General features: G+C 56.1%; 2 protein-coding genes across 3 annotated transcripts; one reads left to right on the top strand and one right to left on the bottom strand.

Annotated features, from left to right (window-relative positions):
• Positions 1-3977: 3977 nt before the first annotated feature.
• On the bottom strand, positions 3978-5166 carry GPR3 (G protein-coupled receptor 3). Its single transcript, XM_026516923.4, has one exon. It carries the CDS (start codon positions 5164-5166, stop codon positions 4174-4176), a length of 993 nt encoding a protein of 330 aa, XP_026372708.1. The 3' UTR covers positions 3978-4173.
• A 7577-nt stretch (positions 5167-12743) lies between these two features.
• Positions 12744-16601, top strand: CD164L2 (CD164 molecule like 2). Of its 2 annotated transcripts, XM_057305424.1 has the most exons (6): positions 12744-12854; positions 13333-13500; positions 13600-13671; positions 14026-14070; positions 15611-15755; positions 16305-16601. In XM_057305424.1, exons 1-6 carry the CDS (start codon positions 12767-12769, stop codon positions 16309-16311), a joined length of 525 nt encoding a protein of 174 aa, XP_057161407.1. In that variant the 5' UTR covers positions 12744-12766; the 3' UTR covers positions 16312-16601. The 2 variants fall into 2 exon arrangements, with proteins under 2 accessions (XP_057161407.1, XP_026372990.2); XM_026517205.3 differs by having other exon boundaries at positions 15611-16601.
• Positions 16602-18482: the final 1881 nt, after the last annotated feature.

Here is an 18482-nt window from a genome sequence, read left to right as displayed (position 1 = left end):
ATGAATGTGCTCCCGCGTGCAAACATGTGTGCATGTAGTTGACGTGGTCTCTTAACATGTGTGCGATGATATCTGTGTGGGTGTGTGTGCACCAGTGTGCAGATACACCCGGGTATACACGCATGTCTGGATGTATGTGCCTCTGTGCGTGTCCTCTGAACGGCTTGTGTGTGCCCGTGTGTGTGTATGCATAGGTCTGCATGCGTACAGGTCTCAGCATGTCAGGAGCTGGAGAATGTGGGGCTGGCGGGCTCCGGGCTCCAGGAGAGAATCTGACAGACGACCAGACTTGCCGCAGCCCCCAGCCCCGGGAGCCTGTTTTCCAGCCTGCGGAAGCTGTGAGCCCGTGAACTCATCTTATATTAATAGCTGCTGTCTCCTCACTTATTGCAGGGAGAGGCGGTCATGGCCCCAGCGGGGGCTCAGCACTCGGTGCTCCTCCCCTCCCCCCCACAGGACCTGGGAAGAAGGGAAGGAAAGATGGGCCCTAAGGCCTACCCAGGCAGGAAGGCAGGGCCAGGCCCCAGTCCTTGCCTCCCCAATCCACTGCCCAGCTCACCTCCCAAGCCTCTGTAGCTGGTGGGATCAGGCGTGGGCTTGGAAAAGTGTCAGGGGCTTGGACATCCCCCCACCCCCCAAACACACATACACACACATATGCACCAGGCATGCAGCGCTGAGCAGCTCTGGGCTGTGTACCAGATGAATCTGAGGCGGAAAGAGACATAGAAGTCTTCAGTTTGAGAGGGCAGGCACATTCCTTCTCTCGGGGACCCTCAGTTGGAGGGGGATGCACAGCCCTGCCTGCAGGGGCCCCTACACTGACAAAGAGGGCAAGACTTCTCCATGATATTTACTCAAGAAGTATAGCAAGGTGTGGTGTATAAACCACATCTTCATGGCCACAGGAGGACTTAGCCAAGGAGGCTTCCTGGAGGAAGCGCAGGGCAGGGGTGCAGGGAGGACCTGAGCTGTAACTACAGAATCGCTGGAGGTAGGAGGAGCCAGCCAACCGTGACACACACATGGGCTCCAACCCGAGGAGCAGATTGAGATGCCCCTCAGGTTGGGCCAAGAGCCCAAGGCAGAGAGACCCCAGATGCGGGCTCCCAGAAATGCCTCAGACCCACCATACAACCACACCCAGACAAACAGAGGAGGGCCCGCAGCATGGCGGTCTACCGCAGGCCCTCCGAGACAAAAGCATTAGGCTCTGCTGAGCTCTGGAGCCCGAAGCTGGGATGGGGAGGCAAAGAGCCAAGCCTGCCCAGCATAGTCTGGGCACCTGGACCCTCTCCTTCTGGTCCCCCCTGGTTCTCCTTGGGAACATGGGTGAGGCAGCAAGGAGGTCCTTCTTCACACCACCCCTCCCAAAGGTCTGTGCATAGCCTGGAGACCCCAGCTTCTCCCCAGCTGGGTTTCCTGCGCCGGGTTTCCTCGCTTGTTTGAGTTCCTCTTGAAACTCACTCCCTTACCCAGGATAGAAACAGATTTGGAGTCAAATGGACCTGAATTCAAATCCTAGTTCGGTCCTTTACTATGTGACCTTAGGCAAATCAATTGTCACCTTCAGTGAGGACTTTCTTGGGAGCCCTCATTTAAAGACTGCATGTACTCCCCGTGCCCCTTCCCTACTCTATTTCTCTCCGAGGACCCTGCGCTCTCTGACATTACCAAATCTTAAACTTGTCTTTTTATTACTGTCTCCCCTATGAAATTTAAGTTGTCCACAAGGATGGCAGGGAATGAATGAGGGCCTCTATTCTCAGAGCCTCAACTTCCTCTTCTGTAAGATGGGGAGAACTAGATAATACCACCCGAAGGGCCATGGCGATGTGAAATATTTGGGCCAAAGCTTGGCTTGGGGGAGGTGCTTGCTGAGTGGGTGTCTTTTCCCAGGGACCTTCCAGGAAAGTGGGGAAAGAAGGCTCCACCTGACCTGGTGGGGCCCTCCCCTGCTTTGTATTTGGCCCGGAGCTCTGTGTAGCTCAGCCCAGGTCTGCCTTCCACCAGCTCCGACCCAGCCGCTGTTGGCAGGTCCCCTCCCCTTGGAGTCCCGTGGCCAGTGTTGGGGAGGAGACTTGAACAGTAAGTGAGAGAAGCTCTGGCCAGGGAAGTGGAGAAAGACCTGAGTCCTAGCCTGGCATAGCTGTGTGGGTTTGAGCAAGTGACTGTTCTTCTTCAGGCCTCAGTCTCCCTGTCTGTACAATGGAGGGGTGTTAAAGGGTCCCACCTCCAGGTTATGTCTACGTGGGAGGCCTCGGAGGCTTTGCTACTCAAGAAACAGCTTCCTCGTTAGCCACACTTCCAAACCCGTTCCTGCCCTTGCGTGGTGAACATACTTTTCCTGGCTGCAAAACACCCACACTCGGGGTCCTGCACACTTACGTCCTCAAATGCACACACTTGCCATCACTCACCTTCAGATAGAAAAGAAGCTCTTCCAGCTCCAGAATGACCATAGTCCACCCAACCTCCTCCCAAATGTGACTTCTGGCTCTGAGAATGAACCCCAACACAAATCAGGGTCCAGAATGTCCTAAGCCCCAGGCTCGGGAAGGAAGGAGACGAGAGGCCATTGACTAATAGAGCATAGGTTGTGGAAATGGATGTTCCCTTGGGCCAGTCACTAACACCCCCCAGCCTCAGTTTTCTCATCTGTAAAAGGGAGAAGATGCTACCTGTGCCGTGGGATGCTTGTTCAGCATGAACGAGGCAGCGCGTGCAGCTCACTTGGCGAAGTGCCAGCACGCAGCGAACACCCACAATTAGAAGGAGCGTTACTAAGGAAGTGGATATGCTTTGACCATATACCTCATGTCAAAGCGCCAAACAGAAGCACACGTGGGCATCCTCAACCCAAGCAGGGCCTAGCACCCTGGCTCCTGTCCTCAAGATAAGGTGGGGTCCTTGCCTGGCTGTGCCTGGGTCTGAGCAGAGAGGCCCATTAGATTGGCCTCTAAAGGGGTGGGGGTGTCACCTGCCAGCCACACTCCACCCTGGGTTTCTAGCTTCCCCAGAACCCTCAACAGGCTCCCAGACCTGACCTAATTCCCTCCCATTCCAGGCTCCCCCCACATCAGGCCCACTCCACCGCTTCCACACATAGAGACAGAAACATACTTATCACAAAATCATTTTTTATTGAGCGATGGGTCAGGGATAGGAATAGGGAAGCACTGGAGGCCATACCCCGGTTGGCAGAGGGGTCAGGTGTTGGCTCACACCCTGCCTCCTCCAGGGCACCGCAGGGTGGGGCCTGGCCCCCAAATCCTGGCTGTGGCGCTGAATGCCCGGCTGGAGTGGAGTTGGGGACGCGCGACGTCTCGTCCCGGCTGCCTGGCCGGGCTGCAGTTTCCCCCAAACGGCCACCAGAGGGCAGCCGGCCCCCAGCGCAGAGGAATTCTCGGTTGCTCAGGTGATGGCTTCTTAAAAAAATAAAAAACCAGAGGCTGGTGTGTTCTCCCAGCAAACCCGAGGGGGGCGGGCCTGGGGAGAAGGCTCTGGTTTCTATGATCTCTTCGATAAAAAATAAGCAAAAATAATAACAAAATACGTGGTTTCTCTTTCTCCCTTTCCCCCCTCTAGGAACTGAGGTCAGCAATGGGGGTGTGGGGACTGGGGGTACCCTGGTATGGCCTGGATTTCAAGGTGTGGGTCTCTTTTTTCCCCTTACCATCCATAAATAAATAAGTAAATAAATAAGTAAATAAATAAATTATAAATAGATACTCTTTTTGTATGTGCACATACATATATATATAGATACATTTTTCTTTCTTTCTCCTATCTAGGCAACTGAGTGACTTACCTCTCTGACTCTTTAGTTCAGAAACTCAAAAGTAAAGTGACATGATTAAGGTCAAGGGGCAGGGGGGAGATCAGGGACTTGGAATGGCACTGTAAAACGCCCAGCAGCATTCTGCAACTCCCAGCCAGCTGGACTGTGGGACATTTCTGAGTGGAACCCTGGCCACCTGAACATTCTAGAACCATGGAGCAAGCTGGGCCCTGTGGGGATCTGGACAGAATCCTGTAAAACACCCAATGTCCTAGAACTCCAGAACCAGCTGGGTCTTGGGGGTGTGGAGTTGGGGGGTTGGAACAAAGCCCTAGAGGACCTAACGTTCTGGAATTCTTAGTGATCAGGGCTGAAGTGTCACCAGGATATGACTAGACGTCACTGGGGGAACGGGATCGGAAGGAGATCTTGGAAGAGGAACAACAGCAGCAGATGGCCCACAGCACCTTCTGCACGTCCTGGTTGCGGAAGGCGTAGATGATGGGGTTGATCATGGAGTTATAGGTCGCAGGGAGCAGGGTGAGATAGGTGTAGAGGGGTGGGGAGTGGGCATCCCCCAGCAGGCAGTAGACAGTGAAGGGCAGCCAACAGGCGGCAAAGGCGCCAAGCACCACGGCCAGTGTGGCGATGCCCTTTCGGGTGGCCACGTAGTGGGAGGCGGGCAGCAGGTGCCGCTGGAGGGCAATCTGCTGGGCATGGCGGCAGACGATGCGGCAGATCTGGGCATAGAGCTGCAACATGATGCCAAACACCATGAAGAAGGCAATGGCCAGGACCACCAGATGGTTCTTGGAGAGTGGATATACCACGCCACACGTGGCCCGGGCATCCAGACAGTTCCAGGCCAGCACAGGCAGCAGCCCCAGGCCCAGGGCGCCTCCCCACACGAGGGCCAGCATCACATAGGTCCGAGTCACCGTTGTCTCCGAATAGTAGGTGAGGGCATTGTACAGAGAAAGGTAGCGATCGACGGTGATGGCCAGTAGGCTGCCCACGCTGGCAGTAAAGGCCATCGCCAGCACGCCGACCAGCACCAGGCTCATCTCCGCCGAGCCAATGCAGAACACAGCGGCAAAGTGCAGGACCAGGCCCAGGCCCGCCAGCAGGTCGGCCACAGCCAGGCTGCCCACCAGCAGGAACATGGGGGCGCGGAAGGTGGGAGTGCCCACAATGATGGCCACCACCAGCGCGTTCTCACAGGACACCAGGGTGCCTGAGATACACAGCACCACATCCCAGGCCCTGGGCGAGGGCAGCAGGGTGGCTGGGCCTGTGGGCGCCTCCGCAGAGCCCACGCTGCTCACATTCACGTTGCCTGAGCCAGCGGAGAGCCAAGCCAGGGGGCTGCCTGCACCCCACATCATGGTACCTGTAGGAGAAAGGCCCTGTGAGAAGGTGGCAGGGCTGGGTGCTGGGTGAAGGGGTCTGGACGGGACGAGGTGCCACTCAGGATACATTTTGAGAGTGTCTCTTCAGGATACCTGGCTGGGTCCCGGTGCCTTGTCCCCCAGTCATGCCCCAGGGCTCCTTCCAGGATACCTTTGTCTCCCCCTGTCCCCATACCCCCACGCCAGCAGGGGCCTATTCTCCTATCACTGTCCTGGGTCTCTCCATTCTCCCTTCCAACTCCCTAGGTCCCAAGGGCTTCTTTCTCCCACGTGTGTGACCAGTGGAGAACCAGATGAAGGACTACCATAAGTGGATGCCGGGCGCATAGGATCCAGGAGATGCCGGGAGGCCCAGGACTGGGGAAGGGAAACACATTTCTAGATTGAGGGTAGCTCTGCTCCCTCCTCATCAGGGAGGATGACGCTCGGTTTCTGAGGCTTGCCAGACCCCTCACGATTCTCTGTATTGCCAGCCCAAGGCTCCGCCCCCAGAGAATGCGCGTGCAGCTCCCGCCAGCCCCCACTCTGCACTCCCAGGGTAACACCACCTAGGAACTCAGCCCCACCCCCAACACACACTGGCCCAGACTTCTGTCCCCACCAGACCCCTCTTTCTGCCTGAATCTCTCTGGGTCTTTGGAACAGACACCCTCTGCTGGAGGCCTGGATCCTGAGTCAGACCCCTCCTTCAGCCCAGACACCTGGATCTTGGGCCTGACCCCGCATCCTGCCCGTATGTCTGGATCCCTAAGTCAGACACCTCCTCCTGCTCGGACACCTGGGTCCCTGACTCAGATGCCTCCTGCCAGCCCAATCTCAGAGGACCATCAGTCCTTCCAGGGCCTTGGGCCTTGGAGGAGTGCTCACCCCACGCGGGGTCACCCAGCTGACGGCTCTCAGCACTCGGACACTGGGTCCCCTCCCGCTAACCCAGATTGTGGGTTCCCAGTCTCGACCTCTGACCTCTGCCGGCCGCTGGGAGCCTGTCGCCGGCCCCGCGCCGCAGCATCCTGGGTGCTCTTCCGGATGCCTGGTGCCTGCGGCGGGGCCCGCTACTCACCTCTCGGGACCTGGTGCGGCCGGGCCGCGGGGAGGCTCTGCTCGGGTCCGGGCGGCGCAGGGTTTGCGCGGACCCGGAGAAGCCCCCGCGGCCGCGGGAGAAGCGGCGTGAGTCACCCCGCCCCGCCCCGCCCCCGGCCACCGGTTCGGTGACGTCAGCGGCCCGGCCGGCCAATGGGTGAGTCGCGCCGGGGCGCAGCGCGCGTCGCGAGGCATAGTAATGAGGCCTCGCACCGCCCGCTCCCCCATTCATAAAAAGCGACCGTGGCCGCGGCCCCGCCCCCTCCCCACTCGGCCCGCGCTGTCCTTGACGCGGCGCCCTCTGCGGGCCGGGGTTTCGGGGGGCGCCGGTGGGAGAGCCTTGGATAAGTCTCAGGGAGGTTGCGGGCAATATGTAAGGGGAAGCAGAAAGGGGCCCCGGAAAGACTGTGGAGTGATGGGACCCTCAGGTGGCAGAGACAGACGGAATTCGGGTGACGGAGACCAAGTGATGAGGCTGAATGGGCGTCCTTGGTGAGGATGACGGGGGTTGCCAAGATGATGGGGCCCTGAGGTGATGGTGACAGCAGCACGAGGGAGCAGGGAAGTGGGTGGCAGTGACAGCATGAGCGTGGTGACAGGATCTTGGGGGTGGTGGCCATGGGACGCTGCCATAGAAAGGGAAGCCCCCAGGGCAACCATAACAGTGTCAGGGTGACTGTGACATGATGGGGCTCAGGGATCCCAGGGTGGCAGAGGCGGTGGCGAGGAAAAGGGAAGATGGAGTGTCCAGATGATAGGACTTCAGGTCACCATGACCCTGTCACAAGTGCTGAGGTACTGAGGGGACAAAACAAAGTGAAGAGGGTTGTAAAGTCCTGGAATGAAGACACGGGGTGAGCCCCAGGGTGAGAGGGACGGGGTAGAGGGTCTGGACTGACAGTGACCAGGCAGGTGAGGTGCTGCCAGGGCAGGTCCTCGTGATGCTGGGGCTGGGATAAGGAGCTGGGTGACGTCACTCATGTCAGCCCAATAGCGCCCTACCAGCATGGGAGGGGTGGTCCTGGCAAGATTTCAAAACCTGAATTATTTATTCAAGGATCTGGAAAGCCAGCAGGGGGGGGGGGCACTTCCCCGAAGCAGCAGGAGAGGGGGAGCCGGGAAGAACTTGGAAGCAGAAAACCTGGCAGCGTAGTCCCCAGGGCCGGCCCCTCTCAACCTCCCCATCTTAGGCATCCTGGCAGGGTAGGGCGTGGAGAAGGAGCTCCATCTTCCCCAGCCCTGCCTGTTCTTTGTCCCAGGGACATACAAGACCCCAGCTGACTTTTCCAGAGGTGACAGATAAGCCCAGGGGGAGAGGAACTGGCTGCTTCTCCTTCCTCTGTCTCTAGCTTTGATCCTCAATGGAATCATCCAGGCCGTGGGATGGGGGTGGAGGGCAAGGATCAGGTTAGGACTTAAGGAAACCAGGGGGGCTCAGATCCCAGGCCCCACCGACGTCTCCCCCCACCATGGCACTGCTGTAGTTCCCTCAGTGTGGGGCAGGGGAAGGAGGTGACAGGCCAGCAGCAGGGTACAAGGGAAGAGGAGAGGGTAGGCGCTGGGGAAGAGGATGCATTTCCGGTTGGGTGTGGTGGGTTGAGGGTGGAGGTGCGCCAATCCTAGTTGCTCCATTTCCTCGCTGTGTGACTTTGGGTGAATTTCTTCTGCTCTTTGTGCCTGTCTTCTCATCTGTAGGAGAGGGATAATGTTAGTATCTACCTCAGGATTGGCGGGAGGGCCTGGTAGGTTCTCCGCGCTGGCTGTTAGCTACCAATCGTGTATCTGGCAGGAGGAGGACACCTGGGAGCATAGGTGCACAGCGAGTAACTGAGTTTCTAGGGGTAGATGATATCACTCAGAGAAGGGAGCAGAGAGTGAGGAGAAAAGCCTCAGGGAACACCGCCATTAAGGGCACAGACTGGGTGAGTGTGTCCTTGCAAAGGGTCCTGGGCTTCCCTCTGCAGAGAACACCTTCACTTCAGTCTTTTGCCTTCAAGTCACTCCTGAAGCAGGCTTCCCCGACCTCTATCCTAGATTACCCCCATCCCCCCCTTCCTTGATTTATTATTTCTCAGAGCACTTAGCATTCCTAAAATTATGTTTATTCATGTATTTTCTTTTTTACTACGTGTCTGCCCCGCCAGAATATAAGCTCCATGAGCGGAGAGACTGCTCTGTTCTGCGCTACAGCACCTGGCACTGTGGTAGGGTTCAACAAATACTGGTTGACTGGACACTTGCAGTAAAAAGCAGCATCTAGAGAAAGAGGACAGTGGTGATATGCAGTGTCGAGAAAGGTGGGGGCGCCAAAGAGAGAGGATACAGGGGCAACAGCCCCCCAGAACGCAGGGGTCCACTCTCTTCCCCATCAGAGCTGGGTCCCAACAACCGCCCCACTGGTCTCTGGGATGGGTGAGGTGGCTGGGAGGTTGGCAGGAAAGAATTGTATGAGAGACCCTCTTCTGCTATTCTGAGTGGCAGTAATAGTTCTTTATTTATTTTTTACTTTTTTTTTTTTACAAATGTTCATTGTTTTTTTACAAATGTTCATTGTTTTTTTACAAATGTTCATTAATCCTCTCATGAAAAGTCTGCACAATCACCACAGATAAAGTCACTGCAGAATCTTTACTCCTTTTGGCCTGCACCAACATTGGCCTGTGCGGCCCTGACTTTCTTCATTCTGTTCTCATGTCCCATTTGCTGTTTTCTTGAGGTCTTTTTCTTCTCGTGCAGACCATGTCTTGCAAGGCTGTCTTTAGGATCATTTTTCTTTCATAATCGAAGGAATTGTAAATCACACGCAAGCCAGTTGTCTTGCCACCACCAATATGGGTTCTGACTCCAAATATAAAGATGACATCTGGTGTGGTCTTGTACGTTTTGGCTGGTTTTCCCCAAAGTTCTGCCTTAGGCACTGTTGGCTTCTAGGGGCGAAGATCATCAGAGACTATGTTTCCACTGAAGTAGTTGGTTGGCTAAAACTTCCTGATCCTGGTAGTCACGGTGTCATTCAAGATGGAAGTTGACCCTCAGGCAGCCAGGGAGGAAAAGAGTGCGGTGACAGTTCTAGCCATGAGAAACCCTAACGCCCAAGAGACTCAAGTGAAGCTACGGATTTTCCCATGGGCTCTCCCTCCATGCTTCAACACTGCCCTATGCCAGTGGGACAATGGAGGCCATCACTGCCAACTGGGTCTCTCTTCCCCAAAGATCTGCTATCTAGAGAAAGGGCGGTCCCTTCCTCTTCTCTCTTCCTCATGCCCTTGCCCTACCTCCTCACTTCCTCCCCACCACTGATACCCTGTTCAGTCCTTCCCACCTACCAGGTGCCAGACCAGATCCCAGGGCTTACAACAACCCCGCATCCCCATTTCATGGTGAAGCCTAGAGAAGCTGAAGGACTTGCCCCAAATAACACAGTAAATGGCAGAGCTCGGATGTGAAGCTGGTCTATCTGTAACCAAATCCAGTGTGCCTTCCATTCTATCCTAAACATCACCACCTCCCCAGAAGGGGCTGGGAGTGAAGTTTGACCACGGCCGACAATACCTGCAGTTCCCCAGGTGACCACCAGATGGCTGTGAGCACGCGATTCGAGTAAGACTTCTTCCCTCCCCATTCGTTCTCCAATCTGGGGAATCTCATGGGCCTAGGCTCTCATGGAAGATGGGTGTGTGTCTGAGGCACAGATAAAATCCACACAAGCCCCCTGTCCAAGCCCCGAGAATCTGGGCATCGTCAGTGCACACATTCTTAGCACAAACCCATTTGTTCATTCAGCCAGTATTCACTGACAATTCGCTGGGCTTTGAGTGGGTGCTATGGACAGAGAGGTGATCTGGCCACATCCCTGCATTTACTTTTCTTTCTTTCTTTTTTAAAAATTATTTCTTTTTGGGGGGCGGCTGGGTGGATCAGTCGTTAAGTGTCTGCCTTCGGCTCAGGTCATGATCCCAGGGTCTTGGGATCAAGCCTCACATCGGGCTCCCTGCTCAGCGGGAAGCCTGCTTCTCCCTCTCCCACTCCCCCCGCTGGTGTTCCCTCTCTTGCTTTGTCTCTCTCTGTCCAATAAATAAATAAAATCTTTAAAAAAAATCTTTCTTTTTTTAAGTAAACTCCGTGCCATACATGGGGCTCAAACTCACAACCCCGAGATCAAGAGTCACACGCTCTGCAAACTGAACCAGCCTGGCGCCCCCACATCCCTGCATTTTCAACATTCAGTAAATATTTATTGACCATGGTTCTAGGCACAAAGGATAAGGCAATGAACAAAAATCCTTGGTTTCTTCACAGAGCTTCCATTCTGATGGGGAAAGATGGACAATCTACAAATAAACACTAAATATGATATTAAGTAGGGGGCCCTTGAGGGTCTCACAGACCAGAAGGACAGACAAATGTACACACTCACAACATGATACAATCTGGTTATTTAATAAACACCTACTTAGCCCTTAAGTGTAGAGGGAGTTAACTACAGAAGAAGATAAACATGGTTCCTGCCTTCATAGAAATTACAGCCTAGGATACGAAAGAGTAATTAATTATACTTTTGATACATGTTTTGAAGGGAAAAGGAAGTATCATGAGTGGAGAAGAGAAATGGGGCAGTTTTAGGGGCCTGAGACACACTCAGGTGGAGGTGGCCAGGAACGAGACGGACCCACTGGATCCTGGGTTCACATCCTGGCCCCCCTCATTGAACCTGTATTCCCCTGGGCAGGTGATTTTACTTATTTTTTTTAACTTTATTTATTTATTTATTTATTTATTTATTTAGTAATCTCTACACCCAACGTGGGGCTTGAAATCGACCTCAAGATCAAGAACCACATGCTATTTATTTATTTATTTATTTATTTATTGAAGAGAGAGTGTGAGAGAGCATGAGCAGGGACAGGCAGAGGGAGAGGGAGAAGCAGACTCCCTGCTGAGCCGGAAGACTGATGCAGGGCTCCATCCCAGGACGCTGGGATCATAACCTGAGCCGAAGGCAGTTGCTTAACCAACTGAGCCACCAAGGCGTCCCAACCACATGCTCTTCTTCTTCTTCTTTTTCTTTTTTTAATAAAGATTTTATTTATTTATTTGACAGTCTGACTGAGCCTGCCAGGCACCTGATTTTACTTCTGAAGCCCACAAACTGGGGATTAAAAAAAAGCCAAGCCTAGAGGGTAGTCATGGACCTTAGATGAGAAGCTGCAAGTAAAAGCTCTTAATGAAATGTATATTCTGCAAGAGTAAGTGGTCAATAGTGTGAACTATGTTTTATTAGTTACAGGTAGCAGCTGGGGAGGGAGCACTGGGCTGGAGATGGAGATATGAGACCTGATGGCTTTCAGATCGGAACCGATGGCAGAGGAATGGCCAAAATGACCTCAGGAGAGGTGGAATAGGTCTCAGGAAGGAATTTGGCCACCAAGGAAGAAGGGGGGGGGGAGGAGGAAAAGGAGGGGCAGCAGAGAAGGTGAAGGAGAGTGGAAGTGAAAGAGGAAGGGGAAACGATGGGGGCGCCTTGGTGAGGCACTCGTTTAGCGTCTGCCTTTGGCTCAGGGCGCGATCCCGGCGTTCCCCGGATTGAGTCCCACGACGGGCTCCTCCGCTGGGAGCCTGCTTCTTTCTCTCCCACTCCCCTGCTGTGTTCCCTCTCTCTCTGGCTATCTCTCTGTCAAATAAACAAATAAAATCTTAAAAAAAAAAAAAAAGAAAGAAAGAGAAAGAGGACGGGGAAACGAGAAAGAGGAGGTACCCTCTAAGGAACCTGAGAAGAAGCTACAGAGGGGGAAGAACCAGAAGAGGCCAAGGCCAAGGCCAGGGCCAGGGCAGTAGTTGAGGCCGAAGGGAGGGCTGTGGAAAGCCCCAGTCGTCCTATTAATTTTGAGACCAATAACTTGGTCGGAGGGTGTGGTGGGAGGCTGAGGGGCAGAAGAGAGTAGGGTACAAGGGGTGAAGGGAGATGGGCAGTCAGAATCTAGGGGCCAGCTGAAGCCGGTCCCCCAGGCGTGGGGCCTGGCTGGATTCATTCAACAAGGCCTGGCCTGCGGGAAAGTGACCTCGCTTCAAATCCAGATTTTGCCACTGTGACCTCTGCCTACTCACTCACCTTTTCTGAGTCTTAGTTTCCTCTCCTGGGAAGCAGGGATACTAACTACCCCGCGGAGTTTTCGGAGTTTTCTTGAAGGTGCTGGTGGGGGCTGCCAGGACCAGGTGAGCTACTACACCTGGATCCCGCCCCCTTTTGTCCGAGCCCCGCCCCAGATCACCGAACCAAACTCCGCCAGGCCGCGCCCACTAGTCACGCCCCCATCTGACCCCGCCCCCGACGACCGGGCCCCACCCCGGCTGAGCCACTGGCCCCGCCCCGGAATGACCACGCCCACGTGACCACGCCCAGGTTGCCTGGGTCTCGCTCCCCACATCCCAGCGGAGCCGAGTCGGGGAGGGACGTACTATACCAGCTCTCCGCCGACCCCCGGCCCCCGCCCCGCCCATGGCCGCGCCGGGACCCCGCGCCTTACGGGTCGCGCTTTGTGGCGGCTGCTGTTGCCTTCTCCTGTGTGCCCAGCTCGCTGTGGCTGGTAACGCGGACCAGGGTCTGGTTGGAGGCCCAGCCCGGGCAGGGGCAGGCGGAGCCTACCTTCACCCAGCCGCCTGTTCTGGAGCGATCTGGGCTGGGGGGCAGGGGGCAAGAGGGAACTTTCCAGAGAGTACAGGGCTCCGGTGGGTGAAGGGGGTTCTAGCCATGTGTGGCGCATTGGTATGTAATAGGCTCCAGGTGTGGCGGATTAGGGGCTTCAGGTGTTTGGAAGTGAAGGGACCCCACGTGTGTCTGGGGGCGGCAGCTCCACATCTATCAGGGAACCACAGGTGCTGGCAAAGGGAGGGGACTCTGGGTGAATGTGGGGGAGATTGGAGGTGTGTGTAACCATGTGTTTGTGGACACTGTGTAGTGGGCCTTAGGGGATCCAAGTGAGTGTATGTGTGCAAAGGGGTGACAGCCACAGCAGTCGGGGAAGGGGGTGCAGCTCAGTTTCAAGGAGTTGCTCTCACTCCCAGGTAAAGGAGCTCGAGGCTTCGGGCGGGGAGCCCTGCTCCGCATGAACATCTGGCCGGCTGGCCGAGGGGCCTGCAAGCAGCTCAAGCTCTGTGAGCGTTGTGTGGAGGGGCACAGAGCACACAACCTCTCCGGCTGCGTGTGGGAGCAGTGTCGGCTGGAGGAGCCAGGTATGGAGTTGGGCCCTCCCCAAATCCAGTGCCCCCTGTTTTGAACCCCAGGGCCTTGGCCCTCTCCCCAAATCTCTCCCCTACACCTTCTCCCACCAGGACACTGTGTGGCCCAAGCTGAGGTGGTCAAGGAAGGTTGCTCTGTCTACAACCGCTCAGAGTCGTGCCCAGGTAAGGGGAACTCCTGCTGGCCTAAGCCGAGTTGGAGAGTGGGGGCTGAGGTGTCCCCAGCCAGAGCCTGCCCTCCAGGAAGGAATTGGCCTCTCTCAGGGAGCATGCTATGCTCACGAACACCAGGGTCCGGTTTCAGTTTTGCCTTTATCTCACTGAGAAGTCCCTTCCCCTCTCTGGCCTGTTTCCTCATTTAAAAATTGGCACAGCCAAAGGATCCAGGACAGATGTGTGGAGGGGATGGAGGAATTAGCCTGGTCTGAGTCAGAAGTCCAGCTATTGGCCTGGGCTGGGGTCTTGGTGGGAGTCAGGGAATGGGAGGGCTGATTTAGTATGGATTCCCTGTCTTTCCAGCTGCCCACCACTACCCTACCTATGAACCAAAGACAGTCACAACAGGTAGGTGCTACCTGGGAGAATGGGAATGGTGGGAGGGCTAGAGGTGCCAGCAAAGACAGCTGGGCTCAGGCACTGACATGCCCTGTGACCTCACCCCTGTGACTTCTGCTGAGACTGTTCCCACATCTGTAAAATGGGTTGGGTAATACCTCACAGATGCTGTGAGGATTTTATGAGCAGGTGTATAGAGCCTGGTTCAGTATCTGATGCATAGAAAGCGATCAGGAAATGATGGTTCCCGTCCCTTCTCCCCAACACCAGTTCTGGGAGCTCAGGCTGACCCTCTCAGGACCTGCCCTTGGTGCTGAAGCGTGTATGGCTCCGGTCGCCAATGAGGTGTAGCTCAGTGACTACCTACCGCAACCGCCAGGTCCAGAAAGGGTCCCAAAGCAGGCTCCTGGCAGAGCAGAAGCAAGAACTCTGCCCTTTGGTTCCCACTGCCCCTCGGGGCCTGGAGGTCACCAGGCTTTGTAGGGATGGCTGCAGAGGCTTTGGTTAATTAAAGCGAGAAACTTGATCTTGGAGGCTGAATTATTGATGGCTCAGCTCCCTCTGACTGAGCCCCAGATCGGTCTCCGGCAGCTCATTTCTTCCCTCTCCTCCTTTTCCCCCAGGGTCCTTCTCTGGGGCTCCCTGAGCTGTAGTTGGGACCACCCTTTGCTCTTTATATTCTCAGGCCCCCTTACACAAGCTATACCCTTCGAGAGATGGACCCGGCTCCTAGCTGGGCCCCTCTCCACTGCCCCAGAATGATCTGCCCCCAGCTCTGCCCTGCCCTGGCACCTGGCCTAGGGCCTGAAATCGAATCCCTAGTGGGAGCTGATGGCTGACGTGGCACGGCTGGGAACCACCCAGACAGCCTGGCAACCTTGGGCCCTGGGGGGGGGAGGGTCAGGGGACGCTGTGCAACTGTCTCTGTCTTAACTGTGAGGTGACTTTGGACAGGTCTGGCCCTCAGAACCCAGCTTCTCCCTCTGACATACATCACCTAGTCTCCATTTATCCCCTTGGTAGGGTGTGGGCCTCCACTGCTTCCTTCTTTAAGGGCTCTGACATCGGGTGACTCCAGGGTCTAGGGACTTAGGAGTCCTGAAAAAGGACGATATCATCTGCATCTGGGCTTTGAACCCTGAGACCCAAGGCCAAAGAAAACTCTGAGCCAAAGGGGTCTGGAGGCCCGACTTCTGGGCCCATCCTCACCCTGCTGGGCCAGCATGGGACAGGGAGGCTAGAAGGGAGCTCATCGCTCTCAGGACATGCAATCCTGAGCCCAGAGAGGATGTGAAAGATATCAAGCTACAGAGCAGAGCCAGGACTGGAGCCAAAGACACCCCCCTCCCCCCCCCCCCCCCCCCGCAGCCAGGCACTGTCCCTCCCACCAGCTGCCTCCCAACTGCCCATAGGATCTGGGCTGAACTTCTGAGCCTGCTGGTCAAGGCTCCCATTGTGAGGACTGGGGCCTCCACGTGACCCGTGCTGGTTATTGGGGTGGCGTTGGGATCCTGGTCTACAGTGACCTGCCATGACCTGCTGCCTGCAGGGAGCCCCCCAGTTCCCGAAGCCCACAGCCCTGGCTTTGACGGGGCCAGCTTTATTGGGGGCGTCGTGCTGGTGCTGAGCCTGCAGGCAGCGGCCTTCTTCGTCTTACGCTTCCTCAAGGCCAAGGACAGCACCTACCAGACACTGTGAGTACCTGGCCCCCCAGCGGAGCCCCAGCTTACTTCCCCCACTCCACTCTTGCCCTTTGGGTCCCTTTTAGTGCCAGTGCACTGTCTTCTCAATGGGACGGTCCTAAGGGCAATGTCTTTCTCCTGACGTCACCCACATGAGCCACACTTCTCCTTCCTCAACGCGTGGGGTTCTCTCTGTCCCCCGTTGGCTGGGGCCAGGACTCAGCCTGGGCCCGTGTCTGAGAGACCAGCTGAGCCCACCTGTCTTTGTCCCTCATGCTGCCAGCAGGGAGGAGAGCCAGTAGGCGATAGCCCAGGCAAGCCTTTGTTTTGCAGCTCTGTGGCCGCAGGCAGGAGCCTGGGACATGTGTGCGGTTTGCTTTTCCTCTAGGAAGGGGAGCCACCCTGAGGTCCCCGTGTGCCGTGTGTGCAGTGGGGCGGGTCGCTGCAGCCTCCATTAAAGTGTGTGCTTCTGGTGACTGCCTGCTGTCTGGGGGTGGGGGTCCTCAGCCCAGCTGAGGCAAGGGCACTGCCCTGAGTACCCTCTCTGTCTGGCCTCTGCAGCATCTGACCCCTTCCGGCCTGGATTCCACAGGGGAAGGAGGACGAAGAGGCCGCCCTCTTGGCCCCCTTGTAGGCACTGGGGGTGGGAAAACTTTGGCCCCCAGTGTCTGGCCCCTGCGGGCTACGAAGCAGGCTTAGGGCCTCCTGTCTGGGGCCTGGTACCTGCAGCTGAGCGCTTCAACCACCTCCTGTCTTATCCGTCGTGCCTGCGGGCCCCCTGCCTGCACGGGGTCTGTGCCTGCCTCTTCCCACCCACCCCGGCCTGGCGCTGCCCCCAAATAAAAGAGCTCTTTCCAGCACTGTGCTTCATGTCCTGTGTCTTGGGCTGTGTGTGGACCTGTGGGAGGTAGGGTACAGCCATCATCCTTTCCTTAGTGGGAATTCAGCCTCGTACTGCTACTATCACCTTATTTTTTTTTTTTTAAGATTTTATTTATTTATTTGATAGCACAAGCAGGGGGAGCAGCAGGCAGAGGGAGAAGGAGAAGCCGGCTCCCCACTGAGCAGGGAGCCTGATGCGGGGCTCCATCCCAGGACCCTGGGATCACGACCTGAGCCGAAGGCAGATGCTTAACAGACTGAGCTGCCCCTATCAACTTTTAAAATATTTTTGTTTGTTATACGTGTTTAACCCTCCCCACCGCCTGGCCCTTTATAGATAAGTCTGCGGAGACTCAGAAAGGTAAGTACACTTGCTCCAGATCACACAGGGGGACGGGGCGGGGCTGGGATTTGAATCCAGTTTTTTCTGACTCCAGAATAAGCCGAAGTCCAGCTCTCCCGGCTCCTAAAGTGAGGTCTCCACCCGATGCCAAGGTGGAGACGCCCCCAGGACTCAACCGCCGTTTCTGCACTTCTGGCCTTCCTCACTCAGGCCCTCCTGGAAAGCCCTTCCCCCCTGCCCCCCCCCCAATCTTCCCTGACTGCTAGCACCTGCTGCTGCAGCTGGGCACTCGCTAGAAATGGGGTGCGTGGCTCAGAGTGACAGCGTCATCTGATCTCACCCCCTGAGTGTCCGAGGAAGCCAAGGGGCCACAGAGGGCCGCGGTGGCAGCGGTGAGGTCAGCCTGTGGAGCCCTACAGCTCTGTGTGAACGGAGCTCTGGCCCTGCTTCCCCATCAGTAAAGTGGGGTAACAGCAGTGTCCAGCTCGGGCATGTGGGGCAGAGTCGGAGCGGGTGCATGTGCTCCATCCGCATTCCTGTCACCCTTCTGGCTGCTGTGTAGCCTGCACGGCCTTTGCACGTCTGCCTCTCCCAGGCCCAGCCTCCCGGCTCGCCAGCGGCAGGGGCTCTGATGCACGCGGGCCCACAAGCAGTTCCCGCTACTCCTTGGCCTCCCAGCTCACCTGCCCACACGCCCCGCCCCCGCCGCCAATGCAAACAGCCCCCTCCCCCCCTCCACTCCCATCAGAGCCCCCATCTCAGCCATCAGCCTCCCCTTCCAGCACCCCTCTCTCCGTCCTTGGATCTCCCTCCTGCTACCCAGCCCGGCTTGCTTTCTCTCTTCTCCAAGTGTTTGCACCCTCAGTTTCTCCTGCCTGGCTCACCCTCCCCTGGCTCCTCCACCCAGCCCTTAAGTGCAGGCGGGGAGAATGCCCATTCTTTCCAGGGCTGAGGGAGGAAGTGCGCCCACCTCCTCCCGGTTTTCCACTCAGTTAAGGACATTTCTTTATCGGGTGTTTGCTTTTTCCAAAGTAGTAAATGCCTGTAGGAGGCACAAGGTATATACAGAAATGGATACAAAGAGTTAGGAACACTGTCCCCCTGGCCCTGCTCCCCAGGAATAATTACGCTTAACAGTATGTTTCAGACCCTTTTTGTAGGTTTACCACATACACACATTCAGTGTTCTTGAAATACAAAGCGAGATCGGACTATACGTGTAGTTCCGCAACTTTGCCCTTTCATTAGAGATCAGATTTGCCCTATGATTTGTCCAGATGGTGATATTTTATTTACCTGTATCCTATCAATGTTCAGTTGGGTCACTTCCATGTTGATTTTTTTTTTTTTTTTTAAGATTTTATTAGAGGGGCACCTGGGTGGCTCAGTCGTTAAGCATCTGCCTTCGGCTCAGGGCATGATCCCAGCGTTCTGGGATCGAGCCCCACATCAGGCTCCTCCGCTGGGAGCCTGCTTCTCCCTCTCCCACTCCCCCTGCTTGTGTTCCCTCTCTC

The sequence above is a fragment of the Ursus arctos genome, unplaced genomic scaffold (assembly GCF_023065955.2).
Source record: "Ursus arctos isolate Adak ecotype North America unplaced genomic scaffold, UrsArc2.0 scaffold_32, whole genome shotgun sequence".
Lineage (NCBI taxonomy): Eukaryota > Metazoa > Chordata > Mammalia > Carnivora > Ursidae > Ursus > Ursus arctos.
This window is presented reverse-complemented; position numbering and strand designations above follow the sequence as displayed.

Excerpts from the sequence above, each read along its gene's own strand:
- GPR3 (XM_026516923.4), bottom strand. The coding sequence starts at position 5,166 with ATGATGTGGGGTGCAGGCAGCCCCCTGGCTTGGCTCTCCGCTGGCTCA.
- CD164L2 (XM_057305424.1), top strand. The coding sequence starts at position 12,767 with ATGGCCGCGCCGGGACCCCGCGCCTTACGGGTCGCGCTTTGTGGCGGC. Across the intron at positions 13,501-13,599 it reads GTGTCGGCTGGAGGAGCCAG|GACACTGTGTGGCCCAAGCT; the intron begins GTATGGAGTTGG and ends TTCTCCCACCAG. Across the intron at positions 13,672-14,025 it reads CCGCTCAGAGTCGTGCCCAG|CTGCCCACCACTACCCTACC; the intron begins GTAAGGGGAACT and ends CTGTCTTTCCAG.